The sequence below is a fragment of the Muntiacus reevesi genome, chromosome 1, assembly GCF_963930625.1.
Source record: "Muntiacus reevesi chromosome 1, mMunRee1.1, whole genome shotgun sequence".
In the NCBI taxonomy this organism is placed as follows: domain Eukaryota; kingdom Metazoa; phylum Chordata; class Mammalia; order Artiodactyla; family Cervidae; genus Muntiacus; species Muntiacus reevesi.
Window position 1 is genome coordinate 78,030,875 of NC_089249.1, and position 20,790 is coordinate 78,051,664.

At 36.7% G+C, this 20,790-nt stretch overlaps 1 protein-coding gene across 6 annotated transcripts in view; it reads left to right on the top strand.

The window, feature by feature from the left end:
* The window catches only part of ASH1L (ASH1 like histone lysine methyltransferase), a 201,321-nt gene that overhangs the window by 105,298 nt on the left and 75,233 nt on the right, over positions 1–20,790 (top strand). For 5 of the 6 annotated variants that reach the window (XM_065902482.1, XM_065902468.1, XM_065902500.1 and 2 more), the window contains one exon: positions 2,501–2,680. The exons of the other annotated variant lie outside the window; for it this stretch is intronic. In XM_065902482.1, the coding sequence (XP_065758554.1) occupies positions 2,501–2,680 (180 nt within the window). The remainder of the gene's footprint in view (positions 1–2,500; positions 2,681–20,790) is intronic. 6 annotated transcript variants of the gene reach the window in all.

Below are 20,790 nucleotides of genomic sequence, written 5' to 3' on the forward strand. Positions count from 1 at the left end.
AGGGTCTTTTCAAATCAATCAACTCTCTGCATCAGGTGGCCGAAGTATTGGAATATAAGGAGAATAGGAAAACATAGATAATAAAATATGAAATCTGTCCATCTGTCTCATGACCAAGTAAGATTTCTCCCAGGTATATAAAACTTGTTCGACATTCAAAAATCATTTAATGTGATTCATTACATTAATGAGTAAAGAAGAAACATCACATGGTCATATCAATAAATGCAGAAAATTTTTCTATAAAAATCTAACGTGTTCATGATTATAACCTAGAAATCTAGGAATAAAAAGAAACTACTTCAACCTAATAAAAGCTGTATGTAAAAAACCCAAAGCTGACAACTTCAGTGGTAAAAGACACAGCTTTTCCATTGTTATTAATAACTAGGAAAGGAAGTGAAGTGAAAGTTGCTCAGTCGTGTCCGACTCTTTGTGACTGCATGGACTATACAGTCCATGGAATTCTCCAGGCCAGAATAGTGGAGTGGGTAGACTTTCCCTTCTCCAGGGGATCTTTGCAACCCAGGGGTCAAACCCAGGTCTCCTGCATTGCAGGCAGCTTCTTTACCAGCTGAGCCACAAGGGAAGCCCAAGAATACTGGAGTGGATAGCCTCTCCCTTCTCCAGCAAATCTTCTCAACTCAGGAATGGAACTGGGGTCTCCTGCATTGCAAGTGGATTCTTTACCAACTGAGCTATGTGGGAAGCCCCCAAAGAAAGGAGGCCCACTTCAATTCAACATTGTGTTGAAATTCCTAACCAGAGCAGTTAGGCAAGAAAAAGAAAAGTCAGCTGTGTTTGGGGGTTGAAAGACTTAAGATATCAGTGCTACCCAAAGTGATCTACAGATTCATTGCAGTCTCTGTCAAAATCCCAATGATGTTTTGTGTGAAGTAGAAAAATCCATCCTAAAATTCATGAGGAATCTCAAGGGAGTCCAAATAGCCAAAACAATCTTAAAGAAAAGAACAGTGTTGGAGGACTCATAAATGTTTTCCTTTTTATTGTCCATTTTCATCATCTAGGACCTTTCACTCTGATGTTATATTTAAGTGATGAGAGCAGACATTTGTCCTACCCTTTATATTGTGGAAACTGTATTCAACCTTGCACTATTGAGTGGCAAAAAGAAAATCTAGAAAATTCCCTGATGTATCATTGTTTTGGTCCCAAGGGGCCCAGCCAGTCTGTATGCTTATGTTTATTTTATAAATATAATTTCCAAGGATTTTAGTTTTGCTTAATGGGAGGATAGGTAGAAGTGTCTATTTCATCCTTGCCTCGTTCTGTATTCATCTTAAGTTTTAAAGGTGTTTTTGATTGATTTAAAATTCTCTTTTGACAGGCTCCACCCTTCCCCTCCTTTTAATAATTATAGATGTTTTTTCATTGCCTTCTAGCTTGCATTATTTGAGACATGAAATCTGCATTCATTCTTATTTTTGTCCTCCTATATATAGATTGTGCATTTTTTCTCTTACTCCTTTTATTTTCTTTGTCAATACTTTCCAACAAGTTTATTACGATATGCCATACTTGTTTTAGCTTATATTGCTTATGGTTTGTTTAATTTCTTGGAACTTTGGGCTCTTTTTATCAAATTTAGAATATTTTGGTCATCGCTCTTTTATTTTTTCATTTTGAATTTTTTAGTATTATAAATGTCACATTACTGTGTGTCTGTTTTTGCTCTTTTTTATAGGTTTGATTTTATTTTGGTAGTCAGTTAAATTACTTGTGGATAGGTTTGAATTCTTTTGAAGATAATTTTTAAGCTTTATTAGGACTGGCTTTTACTCCAGAGACAGTTGTCATATAAAGATGGATAATGTTACCTTCTGGGATCTCTATTGAATGCCCACAGTGTTGGGCAGTGTCTTTCACTCTCCTTAGTGGATTCTGAGTATCTGTCATCAGGTGTGAGCTCTGGAAATTGTTTGGGTTGTAATATTCTGGTGGTTCTTTGTCCAGCCTTATGGAATTTCACCTTGCACATATACAAACCTAGTACTGATAGTGTACTAAAGAAGACCCTCACACAGATTTCTAAAGTTGTTTTTCTCCTTTACTCTCTTCACTACAGTACTCTGCCTCATGAATTCTAACTATCTCAACCCCTCCATAGTCTGATCTCTCTTTTCAGCTCATTAAGTTGGCCATTCTCTGCTTTGGGTCTACTCTCTCCACCTCAGTTGTTCTTATAAAGACAGATTATCTCTTTCTATTTTTTTTTTCCAATTTTCTCAGTAATCACAGTGCTGCAGTACAATGTCTGATAATTGTTTCATAAACTTTCTCCAGGTTTATAGTAGTTTGCTGTGTTTCTATTAGGTTCTATCAGGAGGACAAATCTGGTATCTGTTACTCCACCATGACCAGATGAGAAAGTCCCCATCTCTCTCTTTTTTTTTAATTGCTGTGATGTTTTTTTAAATAGATAATCATTTATAGGGGGGAAAAATTCACCATAAAATTATCTTTAAACTTCTCTTTCTAGCTTTACTGAAGCAGCAGTTGAGATTCCCAGTCCTCCTGAAACCCCAGCCAAACCTCCCGAACCTGAAAGTACCTTGCAGCCTGTGCTTTCTCTCATCCCAAGAGAGAAGAAGGCCCCACGTCCCCCAAAGAAGAAGTATCAGAAAGCAGGGCTGTATTCTGATGTTTACAAAACTACAGAGTAAGTAGTGGTACCTGTCAGTCGACATCCTTTGAAGACCTGTTATTCTTCCATGTTTTAAATAATACTTTGAGTATCAAGGGGAAAAAAAAAACCCAATACAAATGTAATATACACAAATACAAATCTCATCACAAGTACCTCAGTGTTCACTGTACTCATGATATGTTTTGGGGGGCTAATTATTTTCCCTGATCTTTTATCTTCTCTCTGCCTTTCTAGATTATATTTCTATAGTTTGGATTCTAATGGTGCCTTTTTTGTTAACTGAAAATAAGAAAGAGAGCATGTATCTAAAAATAATCTTGATGATTTTCTACACTCATTCCTCATTTGATTCCTCACTTGTTAAATGCTTTCTGTGTTCCAAACTATTTGCCAGAGGAGTAAAGTACTCCTTACTTTTAAGAATTTCATATTCCCTTGGGAAAGTACAGCTTAATAAGTCCTCTGATTGAGAATTTTTAAAAACCCAAAGAGCTATCAACTAACTATTTCATTGAGTAAGAAGTGGTTCACAGGGATATAGCAGAGTTTGGTTTTGGAGGTTCAACAGTAGTCTGCAAGATGGAATAGGGCATTCCAGTTAGATAGAATATCATGTACCAAGGCACATACTAGGATTCAGAAATTTTTCATATATTAGAACAACTCAGAAGTTCACTTTTTCTGAAATGTAGTGGTGTGGAAAGTAAGCATTGTGAGATAGGGACCACAAAACCATGGACTTTACTGACTCAAGATACTTATCCCACTAAGCTACATGAAATTTAAAATGCTGTTTTTTAAAAAAGGAAGTGAAAAGTGCAGCTTTGTGTTTTAAGATGCTAACTCTGGCTACAGAGTGGAAAAATGAATGAGAGAGTTACTAATGGCAGAAATTGACAGTAATTGTCAAAGGTCATGAGGTCTGAATTTAGTCAAGAAAAGAATGAAACTGAAAGAGAAATGGTTCTGTTTTAGAGATACATCTGACTTGATGTGGTTAAAGTGATCAACATGTAAACTACAGCGCTTTATTTTGCATTGAAATGACCTTTCATTAATTTGTCATCAAGATAGATATCACATAAACTCTTTGAGTCCATTTCTGCTGCTTGTGTTGTGAAAATGTTTATTAGTTAAGCTTAGTTTCAGCAGCCAATGATAGGAAATACTCATAAATAATCAAGACTTTTTAAAGATAAACATTTCTTTTCCTTTAGTTTATAAGAAGTTGTGAAGTACACAGTTCAGAGTTAACATGCTATCTTCACAGTATCTTCAGGGACCTAGACTCCTTTTATTCTGTTCTTCCATTTCAGCATGAAGCTTGCGTTCCTATGGTTACATTTTGTTCCAGGATAACTATCATAAAGTCTTCATTGCAGAAAATATAAAAGAGGAAAGGGAGTAAAAAACATGTACCTTCTTTGTAAGGAAGCATTGTGAACTGAATGTGTCTGCCTCAAATTTCATATATTGAATCCCTAATCCCTAGTGTGGGGATATTTGGAGATGGGGGCTTTGGGTAGTAATCAGATCATGTGGTGGAGCCCTCCTGAATGAGATTAACACCCTTATAAAGAGAACACTGAGAGAGATGATATCTTTCTCTACCATGTGAGAGTACAACAAGAAAGCAGTATCTGCAAGCCACGGAAGAAGGCCCTCACTAGGAACTGAACCCTGATCTTGGACTTCCCATCCTCCAGAACAGTGGAGATAACATTTTGTTATTTAGACCAGCAAATCTATTGGTAATTCGATATAGCAGCTAATCTAAGAAAGGAAACTTCAAAACCTTATAGTTACTGACCAAAATACAGACATGTAACCACATTTCAGCCACAGGGAAGGCCAAGAAGTAATGGTCATTGTTTCAGATGGACAGTGCAAGAAAAAAATTAGCGTTCTGTCCTTACAAATAAGAAAATGAAAATATATTTTGGGAAGATTTTACACAGTTATGGCTTTAAAGCAGTGTTTTTGCTGAACAGAAAAGCAGATATGTGTGAAATTTTTTCCTAAAATTTAAGTCATACTTTTTTACTAATGTGCTTTTCCTGGATTAAATTCTGAAAAATGGGAGATTAATAATAAAATCAGTCTATGCCTCAAAAGACCAGTATCATCAACTACATCAGTGTTTTAAAATGTCTCTAGTCAGGCAAAAGTTTTTCACTCTGGAAAGGACCTCGTTTATGTTAGAACTAGTTCTTCATCTCATAGAAATAAATAGTAAGAAAATGGTTTATTTTGGATTTTTTTTAAAACATTGATCCAATAATACATGTGTGCATTCTTAAAAGCTACAAAGCCAATATATTCTTGTGGGCTGGCTGTTTTTTATTGGTAGCAGTTAGAGTGTAGGTTATTTGTTTTGAAAAAAATAAACAATTATTTAGAACAGTTTTAGCTTCACAACAGAATTGTTGGAAAGTACAGAGATATTGCATATATCCCCTATCCTTATGCATGCACAGCATCCCCACAATGGACATCCTACACCACAGTGGTACCTTTATGACATGACAGTCAATGAACTTGTATTGACACAGTATCACTCAAAGTTTATAGTAGACATTTGGGTTCACTTTTGATGTTGTACATTCTATGGTTTTGGTAAATGTATAATGGCAGGTATGTACCATTGTAGTAGCACAGAATGGTTTTGCTGCCCTAAAAGTCCTCCATGCTTGAGAAATTTGGTTTTTTTGGTCACAGAATGAGACAAGACATTTCCAAGTTTATTCTTTTTTGTATAAATCATTATTGGTTTTAAAAAGTTGTGAGGGGAGAGTGTGAGTCAATTAGAATTGAATCAAGATAAGACCACACTATCAGTATGGAAGATGAATTCGATGAGGAAATATTAGAAGGAAGAAGACCATTAGGATGTAAGAAGACTATTAGGAAGCAGGTTATACTCTGTGGTTTTCCAAGATAGATCTGATGTGATAGCAGTGACTAGATGTTGGAAAAGGTGGGCTCTTGAAATTTTTTGACATTAAAATTGAAATGAATTAAACACTGGTTGGTTGGTAGGGAGTAAAGGACTGGGCTAGAGTCAATGATAATCCCAGTGTTTTGTTTTGTATTCCTGGGTGTGTGATGATGTCATTAACTAATATTACTGGATGAAAGTGGTATGGCCAGTATTCCTTGGATTAAGTGAGCCTCTGTTACCATAAACATGACTATGTACATGTACATATATAGGCACCAAAAAATGTCTTTGCTTAAAGGTAGTCAAATTATTTTATAGTCCCTGAGGTTAGAAGTCTGAGTTGAATCTCAAGGCTAAAGTCAAGGTGTTAGCACAGCTGTGTTCATTTTAGTGGCTCTAGGGTAGAATTCTTTCTCTTCCCTTACCAGAATCAAGAGGCTACTCGAATTCCTCAGCTTGGGGCCTCTTCTGTCTTCAGAACCAGCAACAATGACATTGAGATCATTGAGGTTGAGTCCTCACATTGAATCACTTCAGGCTTGGTTCTGTTTTCACTTTTTTTTTCCCCCCACTGACTCTGCCTCATTTATATTCCTCTTCCATTTATAAGAGCTCTTGTGATTAAATTGGGCCTACCCAGATAATCCAGAATAATCTCCCTATCTTAAAGTCAACAGATTAGAAACCTTAATTACATCTACATATTCCCAGCTTCTGGGAATTTTTATTTGAGGAGAAGGTTGTATATTTTTGTGCCTGCTATACACTTCTAGCTTATAGGATTTGGAATGGGTTACGGGGTTTTCTCTTCTTATTTTTTATATGTCTCTTATATATCTTGCAGTTGTAAAAATGCTGTATTACTTTTGGAATTTAAGTTTCATCTAATAGGGATTTTAAAGAATATGAAATACCAGATATACTTCAGGTGAATTGGAGAGTGAACTTTGGAGCGTACATTATGGTAAAATAGCATAATGTCGAACATTAACGCTACTTTGAAAGGGAGCTTTTGGTTCTTTTGTTGGGGGAGGATTCTGCTTTTAGTTCAATCACTGTCACGTAATGTTTTGGGCAGACTGTTTAGTTTCCCTGGGAATGGTAAAAATGAAACTTGATATATAAAGTGAAGCTATTGAACTACATAGTTCATATCTTAAGACTATCCTGACTCAAAAATTGTGACTTCTATGTTTTATAAAAATAAAACAAAAAAAAAAAAATTAAAAAAAAAAATAAATAAATAAAACATATGCTTTCTTTGATTTATAGGCTCCTTTTGAGTACTAAATCTGTTATAGGATATAGGATAACTATAACTTTCAGGCTTACAGAACCTTGCTTGTTTGCATGGGAATTAATATACATGTAAAACATAGATGTATTTATTAAATATTAAGACTATAATATTTATATTATGTGTATAATACATAATGTTTACACTTAGCTGTCATTTCCTCAAAATAATATGTATCGTTGGAAATAAAAACATGGTACCATTTTATATTTGATATATTATTTAAATTTTTAGAATGCTTTCATATTAAATCTGTGGAAAACAGTAAAGTAGATGGTTGCTATCTACAGTTTAAGAAACTGACACAGAAAAGTTAAAGAACTCAAGTTTATAGAATTTATCATCAAAATAATTATTGGGATCTTTAATGCCTAGAGGTTCCACCACTCTTTATTTCACCAGTAAATCATGCTGCTTTTCAGAAACTGAGGTTCAAGGAGTCCTGGATTAAAGTTTCTTTGTTATAGATAATCTCATGGTTACGGTTGGATTAAATACCAGAATATGGTTCATTTTCCCCTGAAATTCTTTAGGAACATTCTAAGTCTAAATTCAGCTTAAATAGGAGTACAGACTGGATGAATGCACACCTCATGCCATTCCTATTTAGTATCAATAGAAAGGCGTGCCTACATGCTTAGTTGTATCTGACTTCTTTACTGCCTCATGGATTGTGGCCCACCAGGCTCCTCTGTCCATGGAATTTTCCAAGTAGCAGTGCTGGAGTGGGTTGACCTTTCCTCCTCCAGGAGATCTTCCCAACCCAGGCATCAAACCTGTGGCTCCTGCACTGGCAGGCAAATACCCACTGAGACACCTGGGAAGCCATGGAGTAGCAATAGTTTTGAATTTTTATTGTTAATTAATAAACTTTTTTTAGAGCAGTTTTATTCAAAATAGAGCGGAGAGTACAAAGATTCCCATATATCGCTTGCCCCCATCCACACTCAGCTTCCCTAATTTCAGCTAGACCTAATCCTTCATTTGACAGATGAGAAAACTGAAGCTAATAAAAGGCTAAATGATTTGCTGGAGTCCCCCAGATCATTTTTAACAAAACAAGGTAAAAATTTCAGTATATCTGATTTTATCTTAATCACTAAGAAAGCAAAAATAATGGGTGTTTGTTGAGGTATAACTGAACCACAGAATTGTATTGGCTTCAGCTATACAACATGATTAGGTATTTGTGAACCTGCAAAATAATCACATAAGTGTAGTTAAACGTCTGTCACCATTGGTGTGTTCGACTCTTCGACCCCATGGACTGTAGCATGCCAGGCTTCCCCGTCCATCACCAACTCCCAGAGCTTGGTCAGACTCGTCCATCAAGTTGGTGATGCCATCCAACCTCTCATCCTCTGTCGTTCCCTTCTCCTCTTGCCTTCAGTCCTTCCCGGCATCAGGGTCTTTTCTAATGAGTCAGTTCTTCACATCAGGTAGCCAAAGTATTGGATCTTCAGCTTCAGCAACTGTCCTTCCAATGAATATTCAGGATTGATTTATTTTAGGATTGACTGGTTTAATATCCTTGCAGACTGAATAATAGTCCATTATTTATTTGTGTGTGTGTGTGTGTGTGTGTATCTCACATTCGTCTCTCAGGAGACACTTAGGTTGTTTCCTTATCTTGGCTGTTCTAAATAACACTGTAGTGAACATGAAAGTACAGGTGATCTTTTCAAGATAGTTTTTTTTGCTTGCTTCGGATTAATACCCAGAAGTAGAATTGTTAGGTCATTGGTAGTTCTAGAGTTAATTTTTTGAAGAACATCCTTACTGCTTTCCATAGTGGCTGTGCCAGTTTACATTCCTACCAGCAGTGTGCAAGGATTCCCTTTTCTTTGTCTTTTTGATAATAACCATCCTGACAGTTTGAAGGTGATAGCTCATTGTTGTTTTGATTCGCATTTCCCAGCTAGTGAACATACTTTAATGTACCTATTGGTCTTCTGTATGTCTTCTTTGGAAAAATGTCTATTCAGATCATCTGCCCATTTTTAAATAAGATTGTTTATTTGTTTTTGCTCTTGAGTTGTGTGAGTCCTTTATAAACTTAGTGTATTAACCCCTTATCAGATATAATTTGCAAATATCTCCTACCGTTAAATAGCGTGCCTTTTAGTCTAGCTTGCAGCTTCCTGTGCTGTGCAGAAGCTTTTTAGTTTATCTTAGCTTTCGAAGACGCCTTTGCTTTGGGTATCAAAGCCAAAAATAAATCATAATCAGGAAATGTTCCAAGTAAAAGTTTTTAAAACAAAAGTAGCTTCATGTTTTAGATTTTTAATTAACTATATTGTGGTTAAGTATACATGTCATAAAATTTACTGTTTTAATCATTTTAAGTGCACCATTCACTACCATTAAGTACATTACCTTGTTATGCAAACATCACCACTGTCTACCTACAAAACTTTTTCATCATCTCAAACTGAATTGTTTTATTTCTAAAATATGAATACTAGTATGGTTTCCCAGATGGCTCAGTGGTAAAGAATCCGCCTGCCAGGGCAGGAGCCACAGGAGATGCAGGTTCAAGCACTCCGTCAGAAAGATTCTGTGGAGTACCTAAGTGTGATGATATATGCAAAATGACTGGTATACAGTAGACACTCAAGAGTAAATCTTAGCTGTTTCTTCTGCATCTCACTCTTCCAAACAGTTGTTTCATATCTCCTATAGGATGTTTTCTATCCTCTTTTTTTTAAGTAAACAATTTTACTGAGATATAATTCACGTATATAGTTAGCCTATTTCAATGGTACAAGTCGTCAGTTTTTGGTAAATTACATTATTAATTTTTTTAAAGCTGAAATACTTACAAAATTTGTCATTTTAGCCATTCTTAAGGTTATATTTCAGTGGCATTCATTCACAATGTTGTGTAACATAACCACTATTTTCAAAATTTTTTCATTACCCTAAATAGAAACTCTTTAATAGTTAAACAAAAACTTCCACTCCTACTAAAACTCTCCTCAGCCCATCATAATGTCTCATGTACTTTCAACCTCTATAATTTGCCTCATCTGGATGCCCCATGTTAGTGGAAACATACACAATATTTGTGCTTTTGGGTCTGGGTTATTTTATTTAGCATAATGTCTCTAACTTTCATTTATGTCATAGCATATATCAGAACTTCATTCCTTTTTATGGCTGAGTAATAATACTCCATTGTACATACATACCACATTTTGTTTATTCATCTGTTGGTGAGCACTTTGGTTATTTCTATCTTTTGGCTGTCATGAACAATGCTGCAGTGAACACTGGCATACATTTATCTGTTCAGGTTCCTGTTTTCAGTCCTTCATGTATAAACTTAGGGGTAAAATTGCTAGATCATATGGTGATTTTATATTTAGCTTTTTAAAGAACCACCAAACTTTTCCACAGTGGCTGTATTGCACCATTGAGTGTTCATCATACAGTTAATTTACTGATTTGCAATCTTTCTAGTCTGTTAATTTGTTTTCACATATAAATTTTCCTCTTAGCACTGCTTTTTCTGCACCACGTAAGTTTTGTTTTGTCCTATTTTTGTTTTCATTCATTTCAAAGTGTTTTCCAATTTCCCTTTTGATTTTTTTATTTGGTTCAGTTGCTTACAAGTATGTTGTTTAGTTTCTCATGTAAGTGAATTTTTCAGTTTTATTTCATACCTAGTTTCATTCCTTTGTGATCAGAAAAGATATTCTGTATAGTTTTAATAATTTTTGATTTATTGAGTTCTTTTGTAACCTAACATGGTCTTCCTGAAGAATCTTCAGTGTGCACTTGAGAAAACTATGTAATCTTTTGTTGTTAGGTGGAATGTTGTTTCTGTTTCCGTTAGATCCTGTTGATTTATAATGTTGTTCTAATATTTATTGGTCTTATATGTGGTTGTTCTAATATTTATTGAAATTGATAAGTTGAGATTTGCCAACTGTTATTGTACAGGTGTCCATTTCTCTCAAATTCTGTCCATGTTTCCTTCATATATTTTGGATCCTCTGGTGTTTGGTGGATTTTTTTAATATATAATTGTTATAGCTTCATGGTGAATGGGTTCTCTTGTCAATATTTAATGTTCTTCATTGTCCTTGGTAACATTTTTTTACTTCTCTCTTTTATTTTTTGTTCCTATCTTTGGATCTAAAGTGAATCTCTTATATATAGCATGTATGTAGTTGGATCATGCTTTCTATTCATTTTGTTCCTCTGTACCTTTGATTGGAAAGTCTCATCTATTTACATTTAAAGTAGTTACTAATAAAGAAAGATTTATGCTTGTCATTTTATTTGTTTTCCATATGTCTTACAGCTTTTTGTCCCTCATTTCCTCCATTACTGCCTTCTTTTGTACTTAGCTGATCTTGTCGTTACCTGTTTTGACTCCCTTCTCAGTCTGTTTTGTGTATATACTGTAGCTGTTTTGGGCTTCCCTGGTGGCTCAGATGGTAAAGAATTTGCCTGCAATGCAGGTAACCCAGGTTCAGTGCCTGAGTTGACAAGACCCCCTGGAGAAGGGAATGGCAACCGACGCCAGTATTCTTGCCTGGAGAATTCCATGGACAGAGGAGCCTGGTGAGTCCATGAGGTCTCAAAGAGTCGTACACGACTGAGCGACTAACACTTCACTCATCGCTGTTTTGTCTTTGGTTACCATGGAGATTACATATAACTTCCTAAAGATATAAATTTGTAATTTGAATTGATACCAACTTAACTTCAGTCACATGCAAAAATACTATTCCTATAAAGCTCTGTGCCTCATTTTATATTATTGACATTACAGATTACATCTTTATTCATTTTGTACCCTAAAACACATATATAATTATTTTTTTATGCATTTATCTTTTAAATCCTGTTTTCTATACTCTCTTTCTCTGCAGTCACCCATCATGATTAAACTATAAGAAGAGCCTCTAGCTTCTTTTGTCCTAGGAAAAATCTTTTTTTTTTTTTTTTTTTTTTTTTGCACCACGACATGTGGTATCTTAGTTTCCCCACCAGGGATTGAACTTGTGCCCCTGCATTGGAAGTGCAGAGTCTTAACCACTGCACCATCAGGGAAGTCCTCAGAGTCTTTTTTTTTCTTTGGCTGCACTGGGTCTTCGTTGCTGCGTGTGGACTTTCTCTGATTGCAGACTTTCTCTGGTCAGGGGCTACTCTTTGTTGCAGTACTCAGGCTCTGTTGCAGATTATGTCTGTGGTGCACACAGTGGTTTTGCACACAGTACAGTCTAGAGCACACAGTAGTGGCGCACAGGCTGCATTGCTCCCTGGGACATGGGATCTTTCCAGAGCAGGAATTGAACTCATGTCTCCTGCATTGGCAGGCAGCTTCTTAACCACTGTACCACCAGAAAAGACCCCCAAAAGTCATTTTATGATGAGAATACTAATAATAAATAAAGATTGCATTAACAGAGCTGATAAAGAACTCTCCACATGTGATTTAGCTCCTAAGGTAGGGTAAAACATACCAGATCATCACTGTTTAGTCTCAGGAATTATAATGATTTATGAAAGTTCAGTCTGCCACTTAGAAATGGAGAAGCATTGGAATGGAGTCCATAACCACATTTATATTCTGTCCTGTTTTTTATAGAAGCTTGCATGTGTTTACGTGCTCAGTCGTGTCCCAACTCTTTGCAGTCCCATGGACTGAAGCCATCAGACTCCTCTATCCATGGAATTTCCTAGGCAAGAATACTGGAGTCGGTTGCCATTTCCTCCTCTAGGGGTTCTTCCCACCCCAGGGATTGACCTCGAATCTCCTGTATATCTTGCATTGGCAGATGGATTCTTTACTTCTTGAGCCACCTCGTTATGTACAAATATGTTTGTTTCTGGCATTGAATAGGCAACAGCTGTTGTTCTAGCTCCCTCTAGTGATAATACATTCCTGATGGACTTCTAATAACATGATTTACTATACTCTAATAAAAAATAAGATTTAAGATACTTCAAAAATTATATCCCATTCATACAATGGAATATTATGTAGCCTTAAAAAAAGAAGGAATTTTGACACCTCCTACAGTATGGATGAATTTTAAAAGTATTCTTTCAGGTGAAGAGCCAGTCACATTTGACTACTCTAGGTACCCGTCTTTCCACTTACCGACAGGTACCTAGACTAGTCAAATGCATGGAAGCAGAATGGAGAATGGTGGTCACCAGGGGCTGGTGGCAGGTAATGTTCAGTGGGTACATAGATTCAGTCTTACAAGATGGAGTGTTCTCTGGATAGATAACAGTGATGGTTGTATAAAGTATAACTGTGAATGTACTTAATACCACTGAGCTATACACTTAAGATTTGTTAAAATGGGACATTTTATGTTATATATATTTTACCAGGAAAACTTTGCAGGAAATCCATTACCTCAACTTGTGAGATATTCCTCCAATCTGTTCTTTAGACTGGAAAATTATATAGCCTTCCCTTAGGAAATTTGTGTCTCAAGCTCTAAATGCCGTCAGAATTCATGGAAGAGATAGGAAAACACAATTTTGTGATGAAAGTTGGAAATTAACGTGTCTTAAAGTGTAGAAATTACAAAGTGCATCATCATTGCTATAGCAATGATAGTATTGTAAACTAGAAATTTGGAAAGTGAAGTAATACTTTTTAAAAATACTTAATACACATGTAGTTATTTTTTTCTCTGTAAAAACACAATATTAGTATTTTCCAACCTGAGCATATCTTAGAAATTACCTAATTTACCTCCCTTAAGACCTCGATCAATAAATCTTGCATGCAGTGATACTATCTTCCCAGGTTAATCTGTTGGGGTTTCCCCCCCCCCCCCGACCATGGCTTTTGTTTGTTTTGAAAATACTCAAATCTCTGGCAAAACTAACACCTGTATACCTTACCCAAATTTATCGACATTTTGCCACATTTGCTTTATGTCTCTCTATACACACATACACATTTTTGCAGAGGAAGAAATTTTTGTCCCTTGAAAATTTTGAAAGTAAGTTGCAGACATTCAGCCCTCTGCATTTTAGCAATTAACCCCTTCAACTAGAATACTTTCCTAACTGATCACAATACCATTATCATATCTTAGAAAATAAACAGTATATCAGTAATATCATTAATATACAAACCACATTTATATTTTCCCAGTTGTCCTAAAAGTCTTTTATTTCAGTTTATTCTGTTTTCTTTTAATCTAGAATCCAAACAGTTAACATTTGTTACATGAGATTGGCTATGTCTATTATTTTATTCTAGAATGTTCCCCATCTTTTTTATGTAGTTGATGCTTTTTGAGGAACTTAAGCTTATTTTATAGAATGTGCTACATTCCACAATTTTTAAATTATTTCTTCATAATTAGATTTAGGTTAAATCTTGATGTGAACATTACATATGTGACATTTTTAGTGATGCCATATTGGATCATTTGGTTAAGGTGGTATCCACCAGCTCTCTCCAACGTAAAGATACATTTTTATTATTGTAAATTAGTAAGTAAACCATAGGTGATATTTAAAGCTGTGACTTGTTCTCTAGCAGTCTTTTTTTTTTTTTTTAAATCTAATATTTTAGCATCCATATGATCATTGCCTAAACTGCTGAGTACATTTTTAGTTGCTACCTGGTAATTTTCTAACGCTGTCATTTCTTCAACACATATTAGCTGGTACTTTTCTCTGAACATGAGCTTTGGCTTTTCCTCCTCTTGCACTCTCTCTGTTTTTCTTCCCTTTTGAATATCATATGGACTCATAAAATTTTTAATATATTAATATCATAATCTATTGCCATCATTTTGTGGAGAAATGCTCGAATTTCCCATATTTTTTCACAGGAGACTCTTTGGCTGGATCTTGTTTCTTTTAAACCTAACCTCATTCATCTTTACGGATTTCCCTACTTTCTGTGACAGAAAGGTATCATTCACCCAGGTCCTTTTGTTTGCTTTAGTTGTTTGTTTTTTACTTCTTTGCTGCTGTTTTTCAGATTTACCTTGTACTTTCCTTGCCTCAGATTCTGCATCAATTATTTGACTCAAAATATTCTGGTTTCTTTTAATTAGAATTATTATTTGGAAATCAAAATCTAGGTACTTGACATGTTGTTTGCTGCTAGGTTGTCATTGTTATTGAGGTGCAGCAATGCTTTTAGGCTTGTTCAGAACCACCAAATAAGTATATATTATGTACACATATACATGTATTAATTTTTTATTACTGTGTAACAAATTGCTACAATCTTAGCAGCTCAGAACATTACCCATTTACTAACTCACAGATTCCCTGGAATTTCAGGAGTCTAGACATTTCTGCTCTGTCTTAAAAAGGGAATCAAGATAGCAACCAAAGCTTTGATCTCATCTGAGACTTGAGATTCTTATCCAGGCTCTCTTTTATTTTATTGGAGTTGTGGAATTCAGTGGTGGTTTGCTTCTTTTAAGCTACTAATAGAGACAGAGTCTGCTTCTTCAAGTCTCTGAGTTCAAAGAAAGGCTAAGCATTTATTGAGATATATTTCATTAACAGTTCACCCATTACAGCATCTGTTCAGTAACATTTAGTATATCCACAGAGTTGTACATCCCTCACCACAGTCAGTTTAAGGACAATTTTGTTATCCCAGAAAGAAACCACACATTCCATGTTGATTAGCCCCTAATTTCCTCATTCCTCCCAGGTTTAGGCAACAACTCTTCTTCGTGTCCCTGTTGTTGTTGTTCAGTCACTAAGTCACGTCCTGCTCTTTGCAACCCCATCCTCTGCAGCCTGCCAGGCTTTTCTGACCTTCACTATCTCCCTGAGTTTTCTCTAACTCATGTCCAGTGTGATAGTGATGCCATCCAACCTTCTCATCCTCTGTTGCCCCCTTCTCTTGCCCTCAATCTTTGCCAGGATCAGGGTCTTCAGTGAGTCAGTTCTTTGCATAAGGTGGCCAAAGTATTGGAGCTTCAGCTTCAAGATCAGTCCTTCCAATGACTATTCAGGGCTGATTTCCTTTAGGACTGACTGGTTTGATCTCCTTGTAGCTCACAGGACTCTCAAGAGTCTTCTCCAGTACCACAGTTGAAAAGCATCAGTTCTCTGGCGCTCAGCTTTCTTTATGGTCCAATTCTCATATCCATACGTGATGCTAGAAAAACCATGGCTTTTGGCTACAGACCTTTGTTGGCAAAGTGATGTCTCTGCTTTTTTAATGTTTGTCATAGCGATTCTTCCAAGGAGCAAGTGTCTTTTAATTTCATGGCTACAGTCACAATCCACATTGATTTTGGAGCCCAAGAGATGAAATCTTTCCCCCCACCTTGTTTTTAAGTGTTCCTTATATATTAAGGAGATTTGTCATTTTATAAGTTGCAAATATTTTTTGTCGGTTTTTTAGTTTGTTATTTCTCTTTTGTACCTATTGACTTTATGTCTGTTATTATCCCAGTAGCATACTGTGTTGAACACTGAAGTACGATGCCTCTAAGTTTGGCTATTCTGGCTTCTTCCAACCCTGTTTGGCTAATTCTCAGTTCCTTGCTTTTTCCATATGAATTTAAAGATTACCTTGTTGACTTCTGCAAAAAAGACAGCTGGAATTTTGACCCCCCAAAAAATGTATAGATTAACTGGGGGAGGGTTATATCTTAACAGTATTAAGATTCTGATCCATGAACACAGGATGTCTTTCTAGTTACTCAGTTCTTTTAAAATTTCTTTTAACAATGGTTTTCAATATGTAAGTTTTGTACTTCTTTGGTTAAACATATTCCTAAGCATTTTTATTCTTTCAGTGTTATTGTAAATGGAATTTTAAAATCCATATATGTATGTTTATTGCTCATATACAGAAATACACTTAATTTTTGTATATTGATCTCACATGGTGCAAGTCTCACTGAACTCACTAAATAGTCCTAATAATCTTTTTTTATTACAATATTATCTTTATTACAATGGTTTGAACTGAACTAGCAGTATCTTCAAGATATACCTCTATATTTTTTGTGAGATGCCTATTCATATCATTGCACATTTTTAAAAATTTGTTTTTTAATTGAAGGATAATTGCTTTATAGAATTTTGTTGTTTTCTGTCAAACCTCAGCGTGAATCAGCCATAGGTATACATACGTCCCCTCCCTCTTGAACCTCCCTCCCATCTCCCTCCCCACCCCACCCCTCTAAGTTGATACAGAGCACCTGTTTGAGTTCCCTGAGCCATACAGCAAATCCCCGCTGGCTGTCTCTTTTACATATGATAATGTAAGTGTCCTTGTTATTCTTTTCATACATCCCACCCTCTCCTCCCCTCTCCCCATGCCTGTAAGTCTATTCTTTATGTCTGTTTCTCCATGGCTGCTCTGTAAATAACTTCTTCAGTACCATTTTTCTAGATTCCATATATATGCGTTAGAATATGATGTGTAACAGTCCTAATAGTCTTTTTATGGAGTCTATGGTTTGACTCTGGACTTTGCATATGAAGATGACTTATTATTCGCTATGCTCAGTCGCTCAGTTCTGTCCGACTCTGCAGCCCCATGAACTGTAGCCCACCGGGCTCTTCTGTCCTGGAATTCTCCAGGCAAGAATACTAGAATGGGTTGCCATGCCCTCCTCCAGGGGATTTTCCCAAGCCAGGGATCAAACCCAGGTCCCCTGCACTGCAGGCGGATTCTTTACCAGCCGAGACACCGGGGAAGCCTCATTTATTCATACACAGGCCTGTGTTTTCATGGAGTCAAGTTTTGTTTTCTCTTTTTTTGTATCGTGCCTCTGGTTTTGGATCATTATTAGAAAGGCTATCCCACATCCAGGTTTTAAACACAGTAAGAAATTCAGCCCTGTTTTCTTCCAGTAATTGTTGAATTTACATTTTCACATCTAAATTCCCTGATTTATTCAGAATTTTTCTGGTATGCAGTATTAGGCTAAGGTACAGTCATTGGCTATTCTGAAGAAAGTTCAGTTCAGTTCAGTTCAGTCGCTCAGTCGTGTCCGACTCTTTGCGACCCCAGGAATCGCAGCACGCCAGGCCTCCCTGTCCATCACCAACTCCCAGAGTTTACTCAACTCATGCCCATTGAGTCAGTGATGCCATCCAACCATCTCATCTTCTGTCATCCCCTTGTCCTCCTGCCCCCAATCCCTCCCAGCATCAGGGTCTTTTCCAATGAGGCAACTCTTCGCATGAGGTGGCCAAAGTATTGGAGTTTGAGCTTCAGCATCAGTCCTTCCAATGAACACCCACGACTGATCTCCTTTAGGATGGACTGGTTGGATCTCCTTGCAGTCCAAGTGACTCTCAAGAGTCTTCTCCAACACCACAGTTCAAAAGCATCAATTTTTCAGCGCTCATCTTTCTTCACAGTCCAACTCTCACATCCATACATGACCACTGGAAAAATCATAACCTTGACTAGACGGACCTTTGTTGGCAAAGTAATGTCTCTGCTTTTTAACATGCTATCTAGGTTGGTCATAACTTTCCTTCCAAGGAGCAAGCGTCTTTTTTTTTTTTTTTTTCCATTTGTTTTTATTAGTTGGAGGCTAAGTACTTTGCAGTATTGTAGTGGTTTTTGCCATACATTGACATGAATCAGCCATGGATTTACATGTATTCCCCATCCCGATCCCCCCTCCCACCTCCCTCTCCACCCGATTCCTCTGGGTCTTCCCAGTGCACTTGTCTCATGCATCCAGCCTGGGCTGGTGATCTGTTTCACCCTAGATAATATACATGTTTTGATGCTGTTCTCTTGAAACATCCCACCCTCGCCTTCCCCCACAGAGTTCAAAATTCTGTTCTGTACATCTGTGTCTCTTTTTGTTTTGCATATAGGCTTATCATTACCATCTTTCTAAATTCCATATATATGCGTTAGTATACTGTATTGGTCTTTATCTTTCTGGCTTACTTCACTCTGTATAATGGGCTCCAGTTTCATCTATCTTATTAGAACTGATTCAAATGATTTCTTTTTAATGGTTGAGTAATATTCCATAGTGTATATGTACCACAGCTTCCTTATCCATTCGTCTGCTGATGGGCACCTAGGTTGCTTCCATGTCCTGGCTATTATAAACAGTGCTGCGATGAACATGGAGGTGCACGTGTCTCTTTCAGATCTGGTTTCCTTGGTGTGTATGCCCAGAAGTGGGATTGCTGGATCATATGGAAGTTCTAATTCCAGTTTTTTAATTTCATGGCTGCTGTCACCATCCACAGTGATTTTGGAACCCAAAAAAATAAAGTCTGATACTTTCTACTGTCTCCCCATCTATTTCCCATGAGGTGATGGGACCAGATACCATTATCTTAGTTTTCTGAATGTTAAGCTTTAAGCCAACTTTTTCACTCTCCTCTTTCACTTTCATCAAGAGGCTTTTCAGTTCCTCTTCACTTTCTGCCATAAGGGTGGTGTTATCTGCATATCTGAGGTTATTGATATTTCTCCCGGCAATCTTGATTCCAGCTTGTTCTTCTTCCAGCCCAGCATTTCTCATGATGTACTCTGCATAGAAGTTAAATAAGCAGGGTGACAATATACAGCCTTTATGTACTCTTTTTCCTATTTGGAACCAGTCTGTTGTTCCATGTCCAGTTCTAACTGTTGCTTCCTGACCTGCATACAAGTTTCTCAAGAGGCAGGTCAGGTGGTCTGGTAGTCCCATCCCTGGAAGAATTTTCCAGTTTATTGTGATCCACACAGTCAAAGGCTTTGGCATAGTCAATAAAGCAGAAGTAGATGTTTTTCTGGAACTCTCTTGGTTTTTCGATGATCCAGCGGATATTGGCAATTTGATCTCTGGTTCCTCTGCCTTTTGTGAAACCAGCTTGAACATCTGGAAGTTCACAGTTCACATACTGTTGAAGCCTGGCTTGGAGAATTTTGAGCATTACTTTACTAGCATGTGAGATGAGTGCAATTGTGCGGTAGTTTGAGCATTCTTTGGGATTGCCTTTCTTAGGGATTGAATGAAAATTGACCTTTTCCAGTCCAGTTAATCCTTACCAAATGCCCACTTTTTACAAATCACTTTACTAAGCACTTTACATATATTATCTCTTAATCTGTTCAACTACCTTGTGAAAGACCATATACAGTTATTGAAGAAGCTAAGCCTCAAAGAGATTAAACAATTTTTCCAGTGTTACACAGCTAATAAGTGGCATGTTGTTATTTCATTGCTAGGTCATGTCTGACTCTTTGCAACCTCATGGACTATAGCTCGCCTGGCTCCTCTGTCCTTGGAATTTCCCAGGCAAGAATAGTGGAGTGAGTTGCCTTTTCCTTCTCCAGCAGATCCTCCCAGCCCAGGGATTGAACCTGGGTCTCCCTCACTGCGACTTCCCTGGTGGCTCAGATGGTAAAGTGTCTGCCTGCAATGCAGGAGTCCCGGCTTCAATCCCTGGGTCGGGAAAATCTCCTGGAGATCTTATTTTTCTGACTTCACTCTGTATGACGGATTCTGGCTTCATCCGCATCACTATTTTTGACCAATTTTGTTCTTTTTATGGCTGAGTCGTATTCCTTTGTACATATGTACCACAGCTTCTTTATCCATTCACCTGTCATTGGACATGTAGGTTCCTTCCATGTCCTAACTATTGCAAATATTGCTTCAGTGAATATTGGGGTACATGTATGTTTTTGAATTACGATTTTCTCAGGATATATGGGATTGCCGGGTCATATGATAGTTTTATTCCTAGTTTCAAGAAATTTACTCTTATTAAACATTAAGTTTTTGCTACCAAAGTATATTAATTTATTGTAAAAATTCTTTAATATTTCCAAAGGCACAGCATATATTTATTATTTATCTTACACATGGTGGATGATGACTTAAAGAAGATTGCAAGATTTTACAAAATCTCTAATATGGTTCACCCATGTTCATCAGATGT